Below are 22775 nucleotides of genomic sequence, written 5' to 3' on the forward strand. Positions count from 1 at the left end.
AGGGCAAAAAAATGTAGAACAGCACATAGCAGCTGTGGTGGTGATGGCTGAGGCAGGTGCTGCCACTGCTGCCACTGAATTCCTGCATTTTCCTGGTTTTGTTGTATTTACAGGCGATCTGCAGGGCACCCTACAGCAGCTCACAGGAAAGCTCCTGGTGAATTTGTTCAAACAGCTCAAAGTATTATGACATCTGATTAGGAGGGATTTAGTAAAAACAGTCCTTTGGCCTCGGGACCCCCTGATCAGGCTTCCATGGCCACAGGCCTGTCCTGAGACAGTGCAGGGAACAGTTGTTGGAAGGATGAGGGCTGTTTAGAATAGTTTAGAATACTTTTGATTGGAAAATCTCTTTAAAGAGCATCTATTCCAAACCCCTACCATGGGTACAGATATGATCAGATTGCACTAGATCAGATTGCTCCAAACCCCATCCAATCTATTCTGGCCTGGAACACTTCCAAGGATGGGACATCCACAAGTTTTTCTGAACACGGTTTTTTCAAACCCTCTTTTCAGTTTGAAACCATTGGCTCTTGTCCTGTCACTATAGGCCCCAGTAAAAAGTCTCTATTTAACACATGATACTCCATTATATGTGGAAATACTGAAACAAGGCCTCCCTGGAACCTTCTCTTCTCCAGGCTGAACAACCCCAATTCTGACTTTCTTAACAGAGGATCATCTTCATGGTCCTCCCCTGGATCTGCTCCAACAGATCAATTTATTTCTTACGGTGAGAGCTGGCCACAGTATCCCAGTATTAATAATCCCACCACTATTAGAATATCGAACAGAAGCCCCGGGTAAGGATCTCAGCCATCTCCGTCCCTTTAGGCTGATTACAATGCTTTCAAAACGCTCGTTTCTGATCACTCTGAGTGGGGGCACACGAGGCAGCCGAAGGCGATTTGTGTGTGCACTCACACACGGCTCACACGGCTTTGGGGACATTTTGGGGACACACGTTCCCCCCACGATCATCCAGCCCCACCGCCGCACCCACGGCCGCCTCAGCCGCCCAAGATGGCGGCGCGGCGTGTGGGCAGCGGGGAGGCGCCCCCTGGCGGCCGACGGGCGGCGCCTCCGCAGCGCCCGGCGCGCCCGGGAGGGGGCGTGGCCAGCGCGCGCGAGTGGGCGGGCGCGGGAAGCGCCGCCGGCGCGTGGCTCGGGGGAGGGGCTGGAAGGCCACGCCCCCCCTCCCGGCCCCGCGGAATCGCCGCGGGCCAATCAGCGGCGGCGGAAGGGGCGGGGCGGGGCCGGAGCGTGCGCGCGCCGCCCGCGCCGCCCCTTCCCGCCCGCCGCCGCAGTGGTGTCGGGCGCGAGTGCGCCGCGCCCGCCGCTCCCGCCCCGCTCCCCCGGCACCGCCGCCACCCCCGGCACCCCCCGATCCTCCTCGCAAGGTAACGGGGGCCGCGGGGACGGAAGGGAGGGGGGGACGAAGCAGGCCCCGGGGGCGGGAGGCTGGGGGCCCGCGGCACGTGGCGGGTCTCGCCCGCCGCGCACGTGTGCGGGGCGGGGGAGCCCGGCCCGCGCTCCCCGCGGTGCGTGGTTGGGTCCGTGTCCGCCCCCCTCTCCCCTTCTCGCCGCCGGGGCTCCGAGCCGACCCTCTCTCGTTGTCACGCAGCCCCCCCGCCGCCAGTCCTCCCCCTCGCACCGCCATGGCCGACGAGCTCGACTTCACCACGGGCGATGCCGGCGCCTCCTCCACCTACCCCATGCAGTGCTCGGCGCTGCGCAAGAACGGCTTCGTGGTGCTCAAGGGGCGCCCCTGCAAGATCGTGGAGATGTCCACCTCCAAGACGGGCAAGCACGGCCACGCCAAGGTGAGCGCTGCCGGCCCGGCTGTCGCACAGCCCGCAGTGTGCGCTCCTGCGGCTCCGGGCTGGCCGGCAGGGAAGGGTGTAGCGTTTCATTTGGCTCCGTGTCCCGCCTTTGCCTTTCTCGCAGCGGTGTCTCATCGCTCCAGAGCTGGCTCGAGGGGTTTCGGTCCTGTAAAGCAGGAAGCGTTGATGATGGGGAGGGGTTTGGTTTTTTTCTCCCAATTTTAACTCGCTAACGCTTGAATAAAAAAAAAGTTTTAACTCTCACAGTGACACAATCAGTTTCTATAGTGGGGGTAGAGTAAGCTCTGGAAGGGGGGGCTGATGAAATCACTAGGGCGTGGTTGGGTTGTGCTGTCGCTACCCACCAGAGCACTTCTGTATCTGCCCGTGCCGGCAGAGTTTTACTATTGCAGTGTTAGCCCAGGAGTGCCCGTGCTGTGTTACATAATCCAGAGCTCGGCCGACACGCGTTACTCTCTGGGCCTGCTCTGGCCCTGTTCTGCTGCCTTTGCCTTGCAGCTTCTTTCCTTACTCCAGCACTGAGAGGAGTGCCCGTGTCCCAGCAGGGACCTGTCTGGGGCTGCAGCCCTGCTGCCCAAGCAGTTGACTCATGCAACTGAGCTTGGAGCAAGGCTGAAATCTCCATTCATTCAGCCACACTTTAGGGTGGCTTAAAGACTGATCTGTTACAACCACAGAGAGATTAGTAACTTTCCACAACCTTATGTGATATGTGTAGGGAAGTAGAGTATTTGGGTTTGTCCAAGCTAGAATAGACCAAGCTCTTCCTAGTTTTTTCCTTCCTCTTTCCCCCTTTTTTATGGCTTGTTTTAATAGACAAATCCAAATTTCTTGAATACAGAAACAGCTGTCAGACGGAAAGGATGTGAAAATAACTGGTTGAACTGGTCATCTAAGCTCTAGCTTCAGAGTGCAGCTGGCATAAAGGGAGGTGGGAGCTGCTGTGATCTCTGTGCATGACCACCCATTTTCCCTTAACTGCCTGTTTCTTAGAACATGTTCTTAACCACTGTGAACTCCTAGCTTGCTGCTGTAAATCTACAGAAGGCAGTGGAAGATAACAGTGGCTGGTCTTGCTCTCATGTAGGGTTTCTGTTGTGTGCTGTGGAAGGGAATGAGAGGCCCCCTCTTGATGTGAGGGATGTTTTCATACCACAAGCAAAGGGTTTGCACATGATCTCATAGGAAACTGAGTGGAACCAGCAATACTGATGGCCATAACATCGTGTTTCTCTAGGACTAACAGTAACTGAAGCTATTTTTCTACTCTTACAGGTTCATTTGGTTGGTATTGATATCTTCACTGGTAAAAAATATGAAGATATTTGCCCATCAACTCATAACATGGATGTCCCAAATATCAAGAGGAATGATTACCAGGTGAGTTAAGAGTCATAGGAGGTTTTATACTCTTAGTACCACACACAAACTCTCTTCATCCCCAGATTTGCTTCTCAGTAAAGTACTGTTGTCAGACTTAATGGGTCTTGCCTGTCTAGACATGACATAGGTGAACTCATGGCATTTACTGAATTGCTAAAGCTGATGAAACTCACTGATGAAGAGAGAGCTTAGCTCAGGTCAGAGTAGCAGTCTTCAAGTATGACAGTTAATAGACATAATTCATACCATGCTTTTTCTGGGTATTGTTATAAGGCCACTTCTGGATTCTTTGTGGTACTGGGATACTTTAGAATATAGAGTGGTTTTCCTTGCTAATAAGTTAATAGTAGTTAAAGGAGAACCAAGATATGACATAATTAAATTTGTATCCAAGTATAAATTGTTATTTATAGTTTCATTCTTACATGGGGTAGATGAATCCCCAAAACAGTCCTAAATAGCATCTGATGGGAATTCTAACTTGCCAAAGTTGCTGCTCCTTATGGGGAAAATGGCTTTCGGTGATGTCAAATAGTTTTGAAGTTCCTGAACTCCACTGAAATACATGTATGAAGGGAGCAACTTCTGTAATGCCTTTTGTGATATGGTTGGTGTGCTCTTAAAAGCACAGTTCAGGTTGAGTTGTAAAACATTTGCTGTGTTCTCATTGCATGGGGAATAGTTTTGGTCAGGAGCTGACACATCCCCATAATCTGGAAAGCTGCAATTGCTTGACAAAGGCCAAGTTGAGTGTTTTAGCAAACAGTCTTTAGTGTCTTCAGGACAGCTGATGCTGTTGGAGTAAAGTGTGACCAGCCTGTCTAAGGGCTCAGACCTTCCAAGAAATTCTTGCTGTTATCTTGGTTCTGGGATTCTAATTTTTTGGATTTACTGTTATGTGGTCCAAATTCCCCAACTGCTGTCAAAATAGCCAGGCTTTTTGGTTAGGCTGAAAACAGCATTATAAAAGTGGCCCAGGGCTTGGTGGATGTTCCCCGATTTATTAGTGTTTAATGTAAAAGATAGTATCTCACTGGAGAGATGCAGGTAGAGAAGTGTATGGTTACACTGTTGCATGTTTTGTACATTTTATACGAGCAGTGCTGTTGAGTGAATACCATTCCAGTTGTTTCTAATTCAGTGATGAAGAAAGCTGAACCACTGACCTGGAAGCAGTACATTTCCTAAATCACACATATGGGGTTTCTAGTGTCTCGCCTGCCAGGAAGTAACCAGCAGAATTCTGTTGGTTCTTGATAGCAGAATGCCTTTTGCTACAGTTGCCCTGACTCTCAGCCCACTGAACTTCTGTTATAAATGGATTTAAGTAAGATTTTTAACTGTTACAGAGTGCTGAAGAATTACTGTAACAGGTGGAGTTCACTGCCTTCTGTTTACATTGAGCTACTACCTGCTGGTGACTGATGATATTAAACTTCTAAAAATGAACCTCTCTTTGCAGCTGATAGGAATTCAGGATGGCTATCTCTCCCTGCTGACAGAAAGTGGTGAAGTTCGTGAGGATCTAAAGTTGCCAGAAGGGGATCTTGGCAAAGAAATAGAAGGAAAATTCAATGCCAATGAAGATGTGCAGGTAAGTAGGGAGGGCAGACAAGAGCAGTTATGGTTGATCCCACTTGATGATACAGTGAAGAAGTCTTACTCTGATATTGACACTTGTGTCTCTTTGGGAAGGCTGGGCTTGAGGGGTGGGTGGGGATTGGTCCATTGAGATGCAGGAGGATATTTGGACTGGAGCACTCAAAGGAGATAGGACAGATAGGAAAATGTGAAAAAGTTTGTACCTTCTAGGAGCACTTCTGTGCCCTGGGCTGGAGCTCACCTCTGTGTCTTCTCTTCCAGATATCTGTCATAAGTGCAATGAATGAAGAATGTGCTGTAGCCATAAAGCCTTGCAAGTAAAGAAGATTGCCAGGCTCGGGCAGCTGCTCAGGTCTGGAGAAACCACAGATCTATAAATTTGGTCCTTATTGTCACCAAAGCTCTGGCCTTCACAAGCAACCTCATTTCCTTTTTGAATTGTTAAAAAGCAGTGCTGGATTCTGGATTAGTGTTGCAGGCTAACTGGCAGTTTTCAAAATCACTGAGATTTTAATTCCTTAATTGTAACTATTTTAACATTCCTGTGGGTTTCAGCTATGGATCTAAGAAACCAATCAGGTGTTACTAGTGGATATATTTTTATTTGCTTGAGCAAAACAGTGTTTGTCTGTATGAACAGACAAAATACAGTATTCAGGGGCTTTTAGATAAGCTGGTAGGTATCTAGGATTATAAAGTGACCTAGAGCACAAATAGTATTTTTCTTGACATCTTTAGGTAGAACTGACAATAAAAGTAGCTTTTTTTTTTTCCCCTTTTTTTAAAGCTTAAGTACTTTGTGGATTGGGACTCTTGCAGAACTGTAGGTGCCAATCACAACTTTTAGACCAAGAAACTCAAGTGATCAGAAATGCCAGCTGGCTTGACCAAGCCCCAGTGGCCATGTGCAACTAAACTGTATTACCTCTGTTTTCTTCTTTGCCAACTTGTTGGCTTATTGTAACGATAAAATGGTTTAAAAAAAAGCCTACCTGTGGTTTAGGCAGGTCATTGGAATATTGAGTAGATAAGACATAGATAGGTCAAGGGAACACAAAGGTGAGAATGGATGTTAAAGCTATAGACTTTCACTCGAGGCCTTTGTCAGACTTGAAAAATAAAATAGAAAAACGCAGTTCAATTGCTTTCCTTTATTATATTTATCTTAAACTATAAAAGGGTGACAAACTCCATGGGAATCTGTTGCAGTGCTTCCAGCTTTAGGTTTTAACCTTCAGGTTCAGACCATATTTTTGTAGCACAGGGACCACATGTTTTTCAGAAAGTGGGACAAACTGTAGCATTGACCCTAAACTAAATGCATGTGATTATTTTTTTTTTTTAATAAAACTATTGTATTTTCAAAACATAAACTTGACAGACGATACCGAACAACCACGGCTTCACTATAAAAGTAAATAACTTGCTACCTAGTTAGGGAAGCTGGCTCCTGTCCTGGGGAGTTCTGAGTCATAGCAACATGCATGCATGCCTCTAACTATTTAGTAGCTTAACAAGGCTTCACAGCAATAGTTATGGAAGGATAACTAGCCTGCTCCTAGCTAAGGTGTTCAACTTGAATTCTGAAACTTGGTGACTCTTCATGAGTGTGGAAACTTCCTTAGTCCATGGCTCAGACCTCTCTTCACAGCTGATAAATTGTTTCATGAACTTGCCTTAATGCTCAGTGGCTGATGGAGGATGACACAGAAGCTGCCCCGGACAGCACGCACAATTCACACTACTTGGCAGCCAGAGTTGGACTCCATGCTGCTCTTAGCTGCTTAAAATGTCTTCAGCTTCATAGTTTGTACTCTCTAGTCCCCAAAGGGCTCGTGGCAACTGTCCTGAGCTGCCCTTGGCCACACTGGGGCAGGGCTAAGCAAACCTTGGAGGTGTAATGCAGGTGGCAAAAGCATTCGTTGTCCACAGACTTCCCATGCCAGGGAGAGCAGTACCAGTGAAGGTAAAGACAGCAATAAATACACTCTGGAAATAAAGCACAGCTGCCTGGGACACCTGGCAGAGGTAGGACCTGCCACATGCTCTTGCCTAGCACAAAACATGTTGCAGGTGAGCTCTATAAATAGCACCTTGACTGAAATGGCAAAGCTTCTTTTAAAAGAAGCTCTAGATTGAAATGCTTCCAGAATAGTTGTGAAGTGGATGAGGAATAGTTCAGGCTAGTCTGCTCTGTGCTCCCTTCCGCCTCTCCATCAAGCTGGTACCTGGAAGTCAGGCTTTGTTGGCTTTGGAGGTGACTGTAACCATTGCTGGTGATGCTGACAGCAAGCTGAGCTGTGTGGTGCCACATGGGAGGCCACAGGTTGCTGTGTCAAACTAATGCAAGTTCACCATATTACAAATACTTCCAATATGCTTGAAGACTACAAGACTTGAATTTGTCCTTGCTCTGGCAGTGCTTTAGTCTATTTTCAGGTTCCTGTCTGTCCTCTAAAACCTTGTTGGAAGACAGGTTCCTGATGTCACTGGCCCACAATCTGAGCAGTTGCTCGGACTAAGCTTCTGGGACCAGGGCTGGCTTAAGCCCTGCTCCTCCAAGTGGAGTCCTGGCCTGACTGGAGTTTTCAGGTACTACAGCAATCTGAGGAGAGAGGTTTCCTGACCTCCAGCTTGCTGGAAGAGCACTCCTCAGGACTTTCAGATGTCCTTCTATTGCAACCTTCAGTTCTGCAAGATTTAAATTATTAAGTACTTCATTATAGGTTTATTCTTATATACTTAGTTGTCTTTGTGAAGCACTTCAGACACCATGGAAGTGCAGAGCATCATGCATGAAGTTTCCCATAGGTACATAAGCATGTCTTAAAGCATAATCTCCAAGTTTCAGTAAGGTTAAAAGTTGCTTCTAAATGAAAACATGTATTTGAAGAATTTTTTTTTTCCAAACTAAGATGCTTCAGTTTCCTGTCGGAATCGTTGCAACAAACTTTGTGATCAGTAGTCCATAGAGATGTGTATTTTTAATATCCATAACCAAGTGCTTAGGGAAGTTCTTTCATAGCTTTATTTTAAAACAGATCTTACCAGTGTATTTGTTCTGTATTACTGTCTTAACACTTAAAATGTGTCAAAACCATAAACTTATAGCTGATGGCAATTGCTTAGAGTAAAGCCTGTGAACACAGGGAGGTGGTGAGAGGTATTTCCACTCCAAGTAATGAGTTTTTTTATGCCTCCTGTTCATTGAGTTTCTCTTACTACTTCACACAATTGGAAAGACTGCAGTGTTTTCTGCCTCAAATGTTGGCAAGTAATACTTTGAGAATTCAATATATCCTTCTAATTTTTGCTTATAATGGTGGTTTTTCAACTGGGCTCTTGCTGGTTGAGCCATGTTCTCAGGGCTGTTTTTTTTTAAGCTGAAGTTCATTGTTTCTCTTGCAGGTTTTTCTAATCTGAAGTGTACCCAGAAACGGTGCACGGTCTGTAGTTTCACAATACAGATAATTTTACATAATCTGTAAAGAAGTCAAGTCTGTTGACAGTTCTAACTCTTATGGTTACTGCAGGTCAGTCTCGCAGAATTCAAAATTCAATAAATCCCACTATTTTATTTTTTTTTTCGGTTGAGTAATTAGAACGTAGTTTGTTACAGTAGAACTAAACTTCAGGCTATAAAGAGACCTTGTTCGGGATATTTCGAGTATCCGCTGGGAATGTTACTGAAGGTGAGGATCCTGGAGGCTTCGGCACGAGGTGGTCGGAGGCTCTTCAGCTCCCGCACTGTGGCCCTGCAGTATTTGGCATCCGAGAGTGACTTGGTTCGTTGAGCTCCAAGGAAATGTTTGCTGTGCTTTGCTGTATCGCAGAACCCCTTTTGTCCTGTGCTGTGTGTTGTAAGCAAACCTGGCTGCTCGTGGGACAAACCCGACCCTGTAACCGGCCCCGGCCGGGCGCGGCGGCAGCTCCGGTGTCTGTTTTGGGAAGCTCTGTTACTGTTCTCAACACCATGGAAACGATCAGGGGAAAAGATTTGTACGTGTGTGTGTGTGTGTTTTGCTCCAGAAATAATAAAGGTGTCAGTGCTGTGGGGAGATGGTGCTGGTTACAGTGACGGGAGCGCGGTGGGGCTGCCGGGGGTGGTTCGCAGACACTTCTAGGGGCGGGGGCGGGTGGTTGCGGTTGTGTGGGAGGAGGAAGAAGGCGTGCGGGAATAACGCTGGGAACGCCACACGGCCCTCCCTCACGCCAGCCGCCATCTTCCCGGCTGCGCCTCCCGGCGTGCACCGCGCGCCGGCGCGGTGACGTCACCGCGGGGCTATAAAAGCGCGGCGTGGCCGGGCGCGCTTCCTTTCTGCGGGAGCGGCGCGGCGGGAGCGCCATGGCGCCGGTGAGAGCGGGAGGAAGGCGGCGTTTTAAATAAAATCGGGGAGCCGGGCGGGTGAGGAGCCGGCGGCCGCCCGGTGCGAGTGGGGCTTTCCCGAGAGGGTTTCGTGTGGGAGGCGGCAGGGCCGGGCCGGGCCGGCTGCAGGGAGCCACGCTGGCCGGGAGGTGGCGCTCCCGCTGCCGTGTGTACGGCTCGGTTGGTTAATGGTGAAAAATCCTTCGGCGTTGGTTAATGGTGAGGAATTCTTTGGTGTTAGTGTTGGGTTAATGGGGAGGGATTCTTTGGTATTAATGTTGGGTTAATGGGGAGGGATTCTTTGGTATTAATGTTGGGTTAATGGGGAGGGATTCTTTGCTGTTGGTTTAATGGTGAGGGATTCTTCGGTGTGTTTTCAGCAAAAGGACCGAAAATCCAAAAAGTCAACCTGGAAGTTTTGCCTCGACCTGACCCATCCTGTGGAAGATGGAATCTTTGATTCCGGCAATTTTGTAAGTCGTGGTTTTGTTCATAGTTGTGACGCATAGTATAATAAATGCTTTAGTGTGGTAACTGAGTTACAGTTGAAAAGCTACATTCTAAATGAGTTAAATCATCTGCTGTTCTTTAAACTATGGTTATTTAAAAAAATATCAGTTTTATAGCATGCTTCATACTTGTCTGTAAATAGAGCTGTTTTAAATTAATTTCTGCTTTAACACGGGGGTGTTTTCTTAATAATTACATGCTGTAAAATATTTTTGTGTTCTAAATGTTTGTCAGAACATAAGTAAATGGTGGTTTTTAATGTTGCTTCCTGACTAGGGTCCCTTCCCTAGTTCATACCTAGGGTGCCATTCCCTAGTGTTCTATTTCTTTAATGTTGAAACAGGAACAGTTCCTAAAGGAGAAGGTTAAGGTCAATGGGAAAACTGGAAACTTGGGCAACACTGTTCACATTGAACGTCTGAAGAACAAGATCACAGTGACATCTGAGAAGCAGTTTTCTAAAAGGTTGGCATGGGTGTCATTCTGTTGTGTTTGTGGGGTTTGAACTGTGGGATGTTGAACATAAAACCAGAGTAATTTAGCTTGGAAGAGATCCTTACAATCACCAAGTCCAGCCGTAAACCTGACACTGCTAAATCTGTCACTAATCCATGTCCTATAAACACACATTAATATTCAGCTCTTGCCTGCAAAATGAATTCCAATTAGTGCACTTGTGATACTTGGAGAGGTATTAGCTCTAACCTTCGTAGCACTTGTAAATATTAGTGAAACATTTAATTGAAACAGATTTATTATATCAGATATTTAAAAATCGCTTTTTAAAACTCAAGGCTTGATTGCTAATTAATGTTGACTCTGAGGATATTAATAGAGATACTTTATATAGGTCCTTAGCAGTGTATCAGTGGAAGATGGACCTTTAAAATAACACTGTATTAACATAGTGGGTGGCTGTTTGATTATTTAATTGGTCGTACTATAACGAATGTGAGCATAATGTGGGTTGTTGTTAACAAGCCATTCTAGCCTTAAGCTGTTCAGTTTGTTAGGACAAACAAGAGCTGAGTGCACTGATGGGAGGTACAGATCCTTCCCTGCATCCTCCCTTTGTTTGCTGGTACAGGTGCAGCAGAATCTGTTGTGTTAGATCAAGGTTTAGAACCAGTTACCAGTGTTTTCTGGTTACTGGCATTTTGCTATGTAGTCAAATGAATAATAAATTCCTATGTATCTGTAGTGAAAATGGGCTTTTATTGCCTGCTTATATTGCCTGGGTATCATTACTGTGTACTGCCCTGCTCAAGAAAGACATTGTCTTGGGTAGAGTGCAGACAGCATCAGGGGGTGTCCAGTGAGAAGGCTTCTAAGGTGCAATTCCTGGTTTTCAGGTACCTGAAATACCTGACCAAGAAGTACCTCAAGAAGAACAACCTGCGGGACTGGCTGCGCGTCGTCGCGTCCGACAAGGAGACGTACGAGCTGCGCTACTTCCAGATCAGCCAGGACGAGGAGGGCTCCGAGTCCGAGGGGTAACTGAGCCTGGCTTCATGCTCAGTGCAGAGTACAAAAGACTAGAACATCTATTTATATCTTTAACTTATTGGTGAATAAAGATTTTGTACCCTGTTGGACGGAGCATGGTTGGGGTTTCTGGTATTTTTCTTAAATTCTAATTAGAAAACAGCACGGGAATTGTTTGATTTGCAGTTTTCCTTCCACTGCCAGGAGTCAGCTGTTCAGTTGGCACCAGTGAAAGTTCCAGTAGGAAAAAAACTGAGCCCTTTGCCCAGTAGGACAGTTAAGTCAATTTTTAATCACATTGGTACAAATAGTTCTAGAACTTGTGACGGAAAGTACCAGCTCCTGTGAATTTATGTGAAGGTAATGGCAAAATATTTAATACAAGTTTATTTATAGTTTCTTAAAATAGGCTTGCAGATGGTAAATATTTTTTTTCCTGTGTGATATACCTCATTCTCCAATGGCTTGTGGTATTCCTGTGTGTAACCACAGGTAAGCTGGAGGACAACAAAGATCTTACAGGTTTATATTAGATTGATAAATAAGGAGGTGGAGACAAACCTGATTACCAGCAATCAGCTAAAACATCTTAACTTAAAGAAAGAACTGGGATATCCTTCAATATTGAGAGTGCCTGAATCCCATAAAATATCTGCAGATGTTTCTCTTTTTATGGTGTATTTTACAGTTCTTGCATTAGACTTCTGGGATTCTTTCTTTAAAACAGGTATTTTCTCTAGTACAAGTGGGAGTTCTTCACTGAAATAATTCTGTGACTATGAACTAGTTCTTCATAGAATATTAAGAGAGATTTGTGTTTTCATTATGAAAAAAGTGTGAGACTGCACTTGCAGTAACTTGCATTTAGATGCTTTACAGTGCCGTGTGGTGTCCTCTGTATGTGATTAATCAGAATATTTACTCAGGTTCCAGTGTGCTGGTGAACTCTGGAATAGATAGTGCCATATTTGTTCAATATCATAAACCAGGGATACATCTAGACTCTCATACTGAACTTTGTGCTTGAGCAAGTCTGGTAGTTGAGGCTGAAGTGTGCCTGCTAAATTGTTGAATCTCCTGATGGTTTTTGTTAAAAATTCTGTCAGCATTGTTTTTGCTGGCAAACCTCTCAGAATTTAGAGACATGACAAAGCACAAAACAATGCTTTACAGTCAAATGATTCTCACTTTTGTTACCTAAATGTAAATGAGAATTACAGAAGGGGAAATTTAATTTTGTCTACAGGCTTTTGAGTATCATTTGTCATTTTCCAATGTGTTTGAGCAGCTGGTCCTGCAGCAGTGGAGTAACAGTTACTTGGCCATGTCTGTCTCAATGGTGGTTTCATTTTACTCTTCAGAGGTAGCAAAAGGAAGGGAGCAGTGTGTGTAACTGGCTGCAAGAGTCTGTGTTGGACTTTGTATCTTCAGTGGAAATAAAACAGAGCACAGTTCCCGCCCCAGTCTGGGGCACTGTGTAGTGCTGCCTTGGAATTTCCCAATGGAGGAAAACCAAGCAGTGGTGAAGCAACAATTATAGGTGTTATCTTCTTTTTCTGAAAATCCCAAAGATCACTAATGCGGCTACAAAACATTTACAGTAATTAATACTGTGTTGAACAAGCCACGTTTTTCATGGTAAAGCTGCAAGTATTTCTAAAACTCGTCGGTTTCCTTTGCTGCAGGAAGTTAAGCAGAGGGCCTGACTTTACAGTTCCATTTCAAAACCCAGCCCCACCTGGTGTTTCAGAGCTTTGCTTTTATGTGACAACATATCCTTTACACCACACTGACACAACAAACCTGTTGTGATTAAATGGAACAAGCACCAACAAAAATCGGAGCTAATGGAATCACGCTGCCTTGTTATCCTTCCTTTCAAAGCAGGCTGGCAGCCGTGTGTGTGTGTGTGTGTGTACAGCCTAGCAGACATAGATTGTCACCAGTCAGAGGAAAACAAGGCCTGGGATTGCAAGAAAAAGCAACTTATTTCAGAGCTGGGTTTGGAGGAAAACCACCAAAGGGCTCCTGCATGTTTGTATTACTCCCTGAGTTCAACTGCAGTGGGAATGGAGGGCAGGAATTCCTTTTTCCAATGCTTGAAAATGTTAAACTTTGAAAAAGCAAAATTCTGTTAACTGTGGGTCTAGAGTACTTAATAAATGTACTAAAATTTTCCTTTAGATCCAGCCATGCATTTTTATGTCCTGGTGTTGCTGCCCAAGCTCCACTGGGCATACCCAGAGCTTTCCTTCCTGAGTGTGGGTGCTTTTACAGCTCTTCTGCAGGTAGGACTTTTATCAGGTCATGGTGCATGTATGTAATGGGCATAAAAATCACAAAAGGGGATTTTAAATGTAAATGGAGCTTTTTCAATATTATTGTTTAATGGGGAAAATAGCTGGAGTCTACAAATGAGACTCCAAGCAATATGCCAGAAAAAATATGATTTTTCCATAATATGTTTTTGCAGCTGAAGTGACCAGGTGTGATGCAGGTGGCAGGCAGGAAAGAAAGCATGTTATTGTTCAGATGTAAATTTATGCAAATTACCCAGATTCGAGTTGAAGCAAGGTTTTTTAAAAGCCAGAGGTCAGTATTTCTGTGATTTTAGGCAGGCAGTAACTCAGCCAAGTGCCTGCTTTGCCAGTTGTTTCTTCCCACCAGAAGCTGCTGTGAAGTCACCAGTTTTGTTCACGTTTGTTTTGAAAGTTAAAAGACCCCAAAGAGCTTGATCACGCACAGGATTGACTGTTGGAATTTTCCATGTTTAGTGCTGGACAAGAGCCCAGAAAAGCCCTGCTCGTGTGAGGGCTGGGCTCTCCTCAGAGCAGCAGGGATGTGCTCCTGTGTCAGCCATGGGATGAAGCTGTTGGGACCAATAATGCACCCACAGCACTGAGGCTGCACAGGTGCCAGCAGCTGCACAGGTGCCAGCAGCTGCTGCCGCGTTTGGTGGCCACAGAAACACCCCAGTCCCAGATGATGCTCAGGTTGTTTTAGGATTTCCAGAAGGTAAGCACAAAATCCAGCAGGAGTGAGTGCTCCAGGAGCACCACTTTGCCTCTACCCAGCTGCGAGTCCTAGTCCATCAAGTCACAGGTTTAATTTGGGAAGAGGAATAATCATTGCATATCGAGTCTTAAATTCTTTTTGCCAAGGATGGGATTAAATGTGTGAGATGGTAGTTCTTGTTGGGACTCAGATGTTTATTAGTTCTTACCTATATTACAGTCTCACAAACTGGGGTTCTACAGCACTTTAACAAACTAAAAATGGAGCTGTGTCTTCTCTCTCTCCAAGGCCTTTTAAGGATAAACTGTCCAATTAAGAAATGACACATAAATTATTTTTACTTTTAACCCAATAACCAACCACCCATGGCCTGCAATGCAGACCTTTTTATCAAATTACACAAAACCACCCAAACCCACGGAGAAGAAGGTGAAGAAGGACCAGCCTCTGCCCTAAAACCTCCATCTTGCTTTATATATATTACTACATTCTAAAACCTTAAACTCTAATTTTTCCACTATGTGATATCACACACTTCTATTCAAGCTATACACCCATAATCCCAGTTCTATCATTCCATTTTGGAAGCCTTCTCCAAAGCCTCAGGTCAATGCAGTGTTCTCCTGGGGGTCAGTGCCTGTCAGCACAGAAAATGTGAAATTCTCAGTAACCAGGGTTCCAACAATTACAAAGCATCAATTACACTGGTAGCACAGCAGATGGGCCAGGGCCAGCTCAGGGCTCAGGAGGGCAATGGCACCATAACTCTTAAAAGGTTTTAATACAGCAGAGATACATACATCTATTTTATAAATATATAAATAAAATATCAGATATGTTCTTCCCTTTTCAATAGTTTTCCCCTTCATTTCACAAAAAATGGTTTCACTGCTGTATTCCAAATAAAATCAGTTTATGAGAGACATCCCACACATGTGAAATTCTGATGTCTGTCAAATAAGAAGAAACAGATTTTAAGCACAAGTGGCTGTTGCCAGAGCAGCAGTAGCAGCACCACATAGGCTATTTATGTGTGAGCATACGGAGATATTATTTTTCTGCACCGCCAGTCTTTTATCACTTTTGCTGCAGCGAAACTTTCACTGTCTTCCATTTAAAAAAAGAGCAACAAACCTCACAAGATTTCACAAATTTTAAGCATCACTAATAAAGTTACCTCTAATGTATTTGTATGCTTTCTGTCTGCTTGTCCTCCTGGCCAATAACCCCATCAGAAAACAGTTTCATTAAATATCCAGGAATAGTATGATCAGAAATAAAGAGGTAAATAATAGCAGGAAATAGCTGAAAATGTGTTGTTTACAATATACTCAGCATGTGGCAGGTACTAAAGGTGGTGCAGACTCAACACTGTCACATAATATCAGCACAAAGTAATTAGAAACAGAGAGGCCCGTGGAAAAATAAATACTCAATAATTGCTTGTATGTACCCAGCAGCAGGAAATGAGGTTCAGTGGTGGAGGGATCTGATTACACCAAATATAGACAAAAAAAAAAGGAACAATTCTTGCTTCTTTTTACAGGCAAAAACAAAGCAAAGGCTTCTTGGACAGAACAGAAGGAATCAAGTTACCTCCTCATTTTGCATAATATAATATTTAGATATACTCTACATAGGTATCTATTTTATTTACCCATTATGTATTGTTGGGCTCTGGGGCTGCCTCAGGTGTCCTGGTGGGGCTTGGCAGGGATTCATGGCAGCACCATCCTATTACAGCAACTCAATCCACCCAGCCCATCCTGCTGCCTCTGATTGCTGTCCTGCAGACACAGGAATAACTGAATTCCTGTGGGATGTGCATTTTTGTCAGGGTGCTGGCATGAAACTCCTTTTGGGCTTGCCTTGGCACTGGGGCTGCTATTTGAGCTCTAACTCGTGCTGGCTGGGAGGAGTGACCTGGGGTAACTGGGACAGTGGCTGTAACATGCCCCAAATTTGATGCAGCTGGATCCCAGGAAGTCCTCATGGAGGAGATTAGATAGATAGATAGATAGATAGATAGATAGATAGATAGATAGATAGATAGATAGATAGATTAGATAGATTCCAAGGGTTTCTGGGCGGGTTTCTGTGACCACTCTGAGCCTGGAAACTGCCCTGAGCAGCATTTTGTACCTGGAATCCCTTTGGTCTGGGCATAAATAAACTCACAAAGCACTAAGGAGCCAAGAGCCAGGAAAGATTTTTCCATTGCTGTCCATCTATTTTGGATTTATATGAGAAAATAAGAGAGAAATTCTTTACTAGGTTATTAACAAATCTCTTTTTTTTAAATTTCTATAGCTTAATGTATCAAGGCAGTTCAAACACCCCATCCCAGCAAGCATTAAAACATGATTTAAGCCTCACATTTGTTACATGGTTTTTGCTGTCAGGTTGGGGGTTTAGCAGGGATTTTAAATAGGAACATGGGACAACAGGATTTTTTTTTTTTTCAGTGGGCACTGTGGCTCAATCACCACGCTGATGTTCCCTGCACACAATTAGGATGCTCTGAGCCTGACCTCCAGGTGCCAAAGCCCAGACCAGCATCAGCATCTTCTTAATCACTGGCACAGGGGACAGGGAAAGGACAGAAGGCACTGAAAAATAAACACAGCAAAGTGCACAAACAGCAGAATTGAAAGCAAATAGCTAAAACTCATCAGTTTGATACAGAAGAGTAAAATGCTTCTGGGATCTCTGCTGCCAATGAGTCAGGCTGGGGAGAGCCCAGTTATCCCTCACTTCTTGTCCAGGACAGATAAGGGAGTGTTCAGCCATCCCTGTTCCCAACCTGATAACATTTTCCAGCAAAACTGCATTCATCAGTCTTCCTCCTTCCAGCTCATTTAGAAATTATTTACACTGTTGGCAGATAAGGGTCCTGAGATAAGGGGTGGATTTGCTGACACAAGAGGCTGGGAGCCATAAAGCCTCTGTGCTTCTGCCCCAGCAGCTGTTCCAGGCTTCCTCCTCCTGCCCCAGCCTGCCATGCTGAGACCCCCGGGGGAAAAGACCCCCCCACAGCCCCAGCTGCAATGGGGCACGGTGTGGGGCTGGCAGGAGCAACTTGCAGAGCCTGAGGATGGATGGGCAGCAAGGAGCAGCTACGCTGGGGTGAGGAACCTGAAACCCAAAGCAGGACAAACTGTCTCTCTATAAATATGTATAATTCCCAGGGAAAATGCCTCTCAGGGGACAGAGATCACAGCAGCAGGTGCTGACAGTGCTGCCCCCCATCTCAGCCTGCACTGAGTACATTAGGATATCTCTATAATTACACTCTGCAGCCATAGAAGTATTTGGTGAGTATCTCAGTGAATATTCGGTGTCAATCCTGAGCACCAGGGACTGGGATGAGCTGGATAGTTAGGTTAGCAGGGAGAGGAAATCTGCTTATTCTCAGTGACTTCTGACCTTCAAATCCACCCTGGAAAGCTCAGGAGGGCTCCTTTTCCTCTCACCCCACACACAGTAAAGAGACACGAAGCAACCAGTGTTTTTGCAGGTGCAGAATTATCTTTTGGGAGAACAAAGTGCAGAGATTGTGATATAAAGCTGCAACTTTCCCGCTCACCTTTAGCAGGGACCCTGTTTCTAACATCAGCCCAGTAACAAAAAAAAAAAAAAAAAAAAAAGCAAAAAAAAAAAAAGCAAAGCAACCAAACAAAAAAAAATCAAAGTCCATGAAATCAGAAACCAGGCAGAACCCTGGGCTTTTGTTCCAGAATCTTTTGGGGATCTTGTCTGTCAGTGCCAGTGGCCGGGGTGTCCCCCTGCCCAGCTCTGATGCTCTTTGCCAGGGTGGGATTGCTGGAGCCTGTGCAGAAAGGGAATTGTGCTACTGTACACAAAACCTCAGGGAGGTTTTTGCTTGCAGGTTAAGAAGCTTCTGCTGTTGCTTGCCTGATTCTTCTGGGTGTTTTGTATTTCACACGGCCAAGTAAAAAGTGTTATGATTATAAGAGTATTTATGTGTGCTGTCCTGAGCTTTGCTAAGCCCCAGCAGCAGCTGGGATGCCCAATTCCCTCTAAAACAAATGGCACTCCTGTGTCAGACCTTTCAAGATGGTTTTACAAATCGACCTTAGAGATATGAGATCAAAAATGAGTCTTTCAGGGTGGCTGCATCCAGCACTGTGACTCAAAGGTACGAGGGAAGATATGAGTCAGAATCAGGGCTGACATCAGGCCAGGATTGGACTGACAGAGTCAGCACAGGGTGCAATCAAAATCCTTCCCAGCTTGCCCATTTTTGACAGTCTTGTTTGCAGGGAAATGCCTTGCTGAAACCCAAGGGCTGCTGCAACATCATATCAGCCTTGGTCTGGGCTGCAAATGGAGCAAGGTGGTGGTGAACTGGTCACAAACACCCTGTGAGCTCTTGCTGAAGTGCTGGAGGGAATAATACCCAGACAGTGCACTTGGAGAGCTGCACGAGCAATCCACATGAGGCAGCAGGGACTGTCCACTCATTATTGACCCAACACCTGGGACAGCTCTGTGGTTTATTCTTCTAATTTGAAATTCGCTGCACGAGTGTTTATCTGGACTTGGAAGCAGAGGTTCAACAATGCTGCACTGATTTTTCATAAAGCTTCCCCAGGGTGTGACAGGGTATCAGATCCATTGCTCATGTCAGGGGGTGATAACAGGAGAGCTCGCTTCCAAAATGGAAATACAGCAGCAAACTCCACCTCAGCTGCACAGGGGAAAGATGGAGGCAGAAGATCATATTTGCCTCAAATAGGTGTAGCTGTTCTGCCCAGGACCCCCCACTGCAGGCAGGACATGAGCCAGGACATGGCTCAGCTCCAGCCTGGGTGGGCAGCAGCAGCCAGGGGCTGAAGGTCCAGGCTGAGTCAGGATTATTTTGTGTTCTGTCACACAGTCTGGAAATTTGAGTTGAGTAATTAAAAGTTCTAAGGTGAGTTCAGGATTATGGAAAAGCTTGCCCAGCTGGTGCACAACATTCCAGCTGATGCACAATTCGGCTGCACTCATTATCCACAACCAATTTTACAAATTTTACATTTCCTTGGGTATTTTTCTCAATGAACTTCAAGAATCAACATGCTGGCATGCTCATGCACATCCACATCCACTTTCAGATTCCTCCTTTGGTTTTACTTCTAAGGCAGTGCATTAATGTCACTATTTAGGTACTATTTACAATATCCTGGAGACCAAAAATTGAAGCTAAAATGCTCAAAGACTACTATCAATGGAACCACGCTGTGATGCACTGCAGATGCAAAACAACAACCAAACAGGCAAGAGAGGAGCAGAGCTGGGGTGCAAGTCATGGGATGTGGGTCTATTGGCTGTGACAGCCCTGGCTAACACAGGCAGAACCACAACTACCTCATGCCAAGCCTCTAAAAACATGGAATCATCTGGAAGAGATGAGGTATAGGAAAGCTAGATCCCAAAGGACATTGGAAACTTGTGGTCTAGATCTGAGAAAAATGCTCACTGAGAACAGGCTGATGGGATGCTCCAAATCACTTGCTGAAGTAGCTGCCGAAAATTATTACACTTACGTGAAAATACACACTAGTACAGCCCAGGAGCAAACAGTGGATTTTCAGGAACAAGAGTTGGGGGTAATTATTGCCAGATTAGTTCTTGGTTGATTAGCCAAAATAAAACCATTTAGAAACCCATTGATTTGGGTAAAATGTTTGCTAGGTCTGGAAGATCTTCTCCAGTATGTTTCCATTGGCAGTTTCTCTCACTGACTGGCAATGAATATTCTTCCTAAAATTTTAAAGACCCAGCAGACATGGGATTGAAGGTGACTCCTGGGAGCAAAGAGAAGGAAAGGAAAGAATTGTGACCCAGAGAGGCTGCTCTGACTCCAGCTACATCCTGGCCATCTGCTAGACTCACATACCCAGCCAGGATAATGCATGGGGATTTTGTTGTGCTGTCTGGCAGACTAAATGCCTTGAAAAAGCCACAATCAGGTCACACCAGTTCTGTTTGCCACCTCTCTAGCACAGACCTGCTGACATTCTGTGCCAGCTGCTGTCCAAAGGGGAGCACAGATGCCAGAAGTTGCTTCATCCCCCACTGGGGCAGTTTTTGCATCCCTGCTGTTTGTCCACAGCCCCAGGACCAAGAGAGTGTCACATGGCAGTGACAAGAAGCAGCCCTGGCTGGCAGGCAGTAGCCTTGAGGGCAGCACAAATCCTTGTCTCTCCCCACCTCAAAGTGGTGCAGAGGCTTCCTCACACAGGTCCATGGTCATGCAGGGGAGCTGTGTCCAGCAAACACCATCATGTCCAGCTGGGATACTTCTGGCTCCCCAAAGTCAGGCAAGATCCACCAAGAAAGCCCCTTGACTTTGTTCTGGGAAATAATTGAACACCAGCTTTTGTTCACAGTAGGAATATCAGAAGATCATCATTTCATGAAAGAGATGAAAGAAATTCTTCCCTATGAGGGTGGTGAGGCCCTGGCACAGGGTGCCCAGAGAAGCTGTGGCTGCCCCATCCCTGGGAGTGTCCAAGGCTGGGTTGGATGGGGCTGGGAGCAGCCTGGGATGGTGGAAGGTGTCCCTGCCCATGGCAGGGGGTGGAACTAAATTATCTTCAAGGTCTCTTCCAACCCAAACCCCTCTAGGATTCTATGATTTTACTCTTGTGCCTCTCTCCTTTGATCCTGAATCAGAAGAATCAGGACAAATGAAAGTTGATCACCAAACAGAGGAAATTTCCTAATGACTCCCTTCAAGATCTCTGCCAGCACAATTTAGATGGATGCATCAACATGTACAAGCTAAAATGCACTGTGAATTAAGAAGCATTACCCTGATGAGGGAATATTTGTTGTAATTTGTTTTGCAGGCACTTAGGAAAAACAGAATAAGAAGAAACAGGGAGAACACCCAACAAAGTAATATAAAAATGGAGCCCCTGGCAGCCTCTGAAGTGCACACTTTTAATGCAATTAGAGCATGGACTGGATGAGGGACCCCACACACAAAGTAGCCAAACTCTAGGTCTGAGCACAGTCTGTTCTACAAGTGACTGGAAAATACTTTACAGCTGTGAGGAAAATGGATTTTTCTTTTCTTCTAAACCTACTGTGAAATATGAATTGGGAATTCATTAGCTATGAGCTGCTGCAAAGTAACATTATTCTTAAAATAGTCTCCTGGTTCCAGAGGACCTTGGTTAACTGCAGACAGAGAACAGGGGTCTTTCATTTCACAAAATGTCCTGGGAAGGATCATTAGAAATTACTTACAGATTCTTTCAGAGGCTTTTTAATTTCCATTTGCAGACTCTAAGTGATGACAAAGCAGAAAGGCCTTAAGCTGGAAGAGAGTGGATTTAGATTAGCTTCTTCCCAATGAGGGTGGTGAGACTGGCACAGGTTGCCCAGAGAAGCTGTGGCTGCCCTGGAAGTGTCCAAGGCTGGGTTGGATGAGGCTTGGAGCAACCTGGGATAGTGGAAAGTGTCCCTGCAGGGGGTTGGAACTGGATGAGCTTTGAAGTCTCTTCAAACACAAACCATTCTCTGCTTCTGTGTGAACAGTGAAATCTGCAGCTGTTGAGTGGTGAAGGAGAGGCTGCCACAGGCTCTGCTGCTCACAAAGACAGGAGTGGGGAGCAGAAGGAAGAGCACTGGGCAAAGCAGGCTGTGGCTGTGGTTTATCCATGTCCCAGCACCCCCCGTGGGATGCTCAACAGTTTTGGATGCACTGAGCAGCATCGGTCCTTGGCTTCCTGCAGCTCCACCCAAGCTCCATGCAAGGACAGGCACAGCTGGGACACTGTCAGAGCTGTGGGGCCTTTGCCCCAGATGTGTGCGCCCAGCTGGGCTGGGCTCCATCACTGCAACATCTGAGCAAGGGTTTGGAGGTAGCAGGACCACCAGAACCCACCAGTGATGGACACAGGCAGCAGGGGTGGGATGGATGTCCTGAAACTCTAAAGCCTTCTTGGTAGCAGAAGAGCTTGATTTCCATGGCCTCAGCAACATTTGATATCCTACCAAGAGACCACTCATCATGCTGAAGGCTGCATTTCAACAAATGAAGAAGAGTCCTGTTCCCTCAAGGTCTATACATCTCTCTGCTCTGCCCAAAGCTGGGGCATGATCTGCCTTCGTGGTCAGGTCCCACAAAGGCAGATCAGCTACATTCATTATCCATAACCAGTTTTACAAATTTTACATTTGCCTGAGTATTTTTGTCAATGAGCTTCAAGAGTCTCTGCTTTGCTATGCTTCATGATTCTATGCTTTGATTCCAAAATGCCCAGGAGGACCAGGCCCAGGGCTTTGGCTCAGGCCCCTCCCAGTCCCCGTGTCAGAGAGCAGTGGGGCTGTTATCAGAGAGCCCAGTGGATGTGGTGGGCAGCCTTCCAGCACCATCATGCAGCTCTAGTTAAACAGCCAGGCCACGAAAGTGCATCCTGCAGGAGTAACTCCACACCACCAGGGTGGGAGCAGCTTTTGAAGCCAGCACTTAATCACCTCAGCCCGTCACCTGCACGATTAAACCTTTCTTCCCCCACAAAACAGGAGATGCCAACACAAACAGCTCC

At 45.7% G+C, this 22775-nt stretch overlaps 2 protein-coding genes across 3 annotated transcripts; both read left to right on the forward strand.

Moving 5' to 3' along the window:
• The first annotated feature begins 1300 nt into the window (after nt 1-1300).
• Nucleotides 1301-8890, forward strand: EIF5A2 (eukaryotic translation initiation factor 5A2). Its single transcript, XM_021548208.3, has 5 exons — nt 1301-1403; nt 1628-1826; nt 3123-3227; nt 4693-4824; nt 5094-8890. The coding sequence occupies exons 2-5, from the start codon at nt 1662-1664 to the stop codon at nt 5151-5153; spliced, it is 462 nt and encodes a 153-aa protein (XP_021403883.1). The 5' UTR covers nt 1301-1403; nt 1628-1661; the 3' UTR covers nt 5154-8890.
• A 255-nt stretch (nt 8891-9145) lies between these two features.
• Nucleotides 9146-11308, forward strand: RPL22L1 (ribosomal protein L22 like 1). Of its 2 annotated transcripts, none has more exons than XM_021548214.4 (4): nt 9146-9417; nt 9579-9671; nt 10052-10173; nt 11061-11308. In XM_021548214.4, the coding sequence occupies exons 1-4, from the start codon at nt 9415-9417 to the stop codon at nt 11203-11205; spliced, it is 363 nt and encodes a 120-aa protein (XP_021403889.1). In that variant the 5' UTR covers nt 9146-9414; the 3' UTR covers nt 11206-11308. The 2 variants fall into 2 exon arrangements, with proteins under 2 accessions (XP_021403889.1, XP_021403888.1); XM_021548213.4 differs by having other exon boundaries at nt 9146-9186.
• The last annotated feature ends 11467 nt before the right edge of the window (nt 11309-22775 follow it).

The sequence above is a fragment of the Lonchura striata genome, chromosome 9 (genome assembly GCF_050655825.1).
Source record: "Lonchura striata isolate lonStrDom1 chromosome 9, ASM5065582v1, whole genome shotgun sequence".
NCBI lineage: Eukaryota > Metazoa > Chordata > Aves > Passeriformes > Estrildidae > Lonchura > Lonchura striata.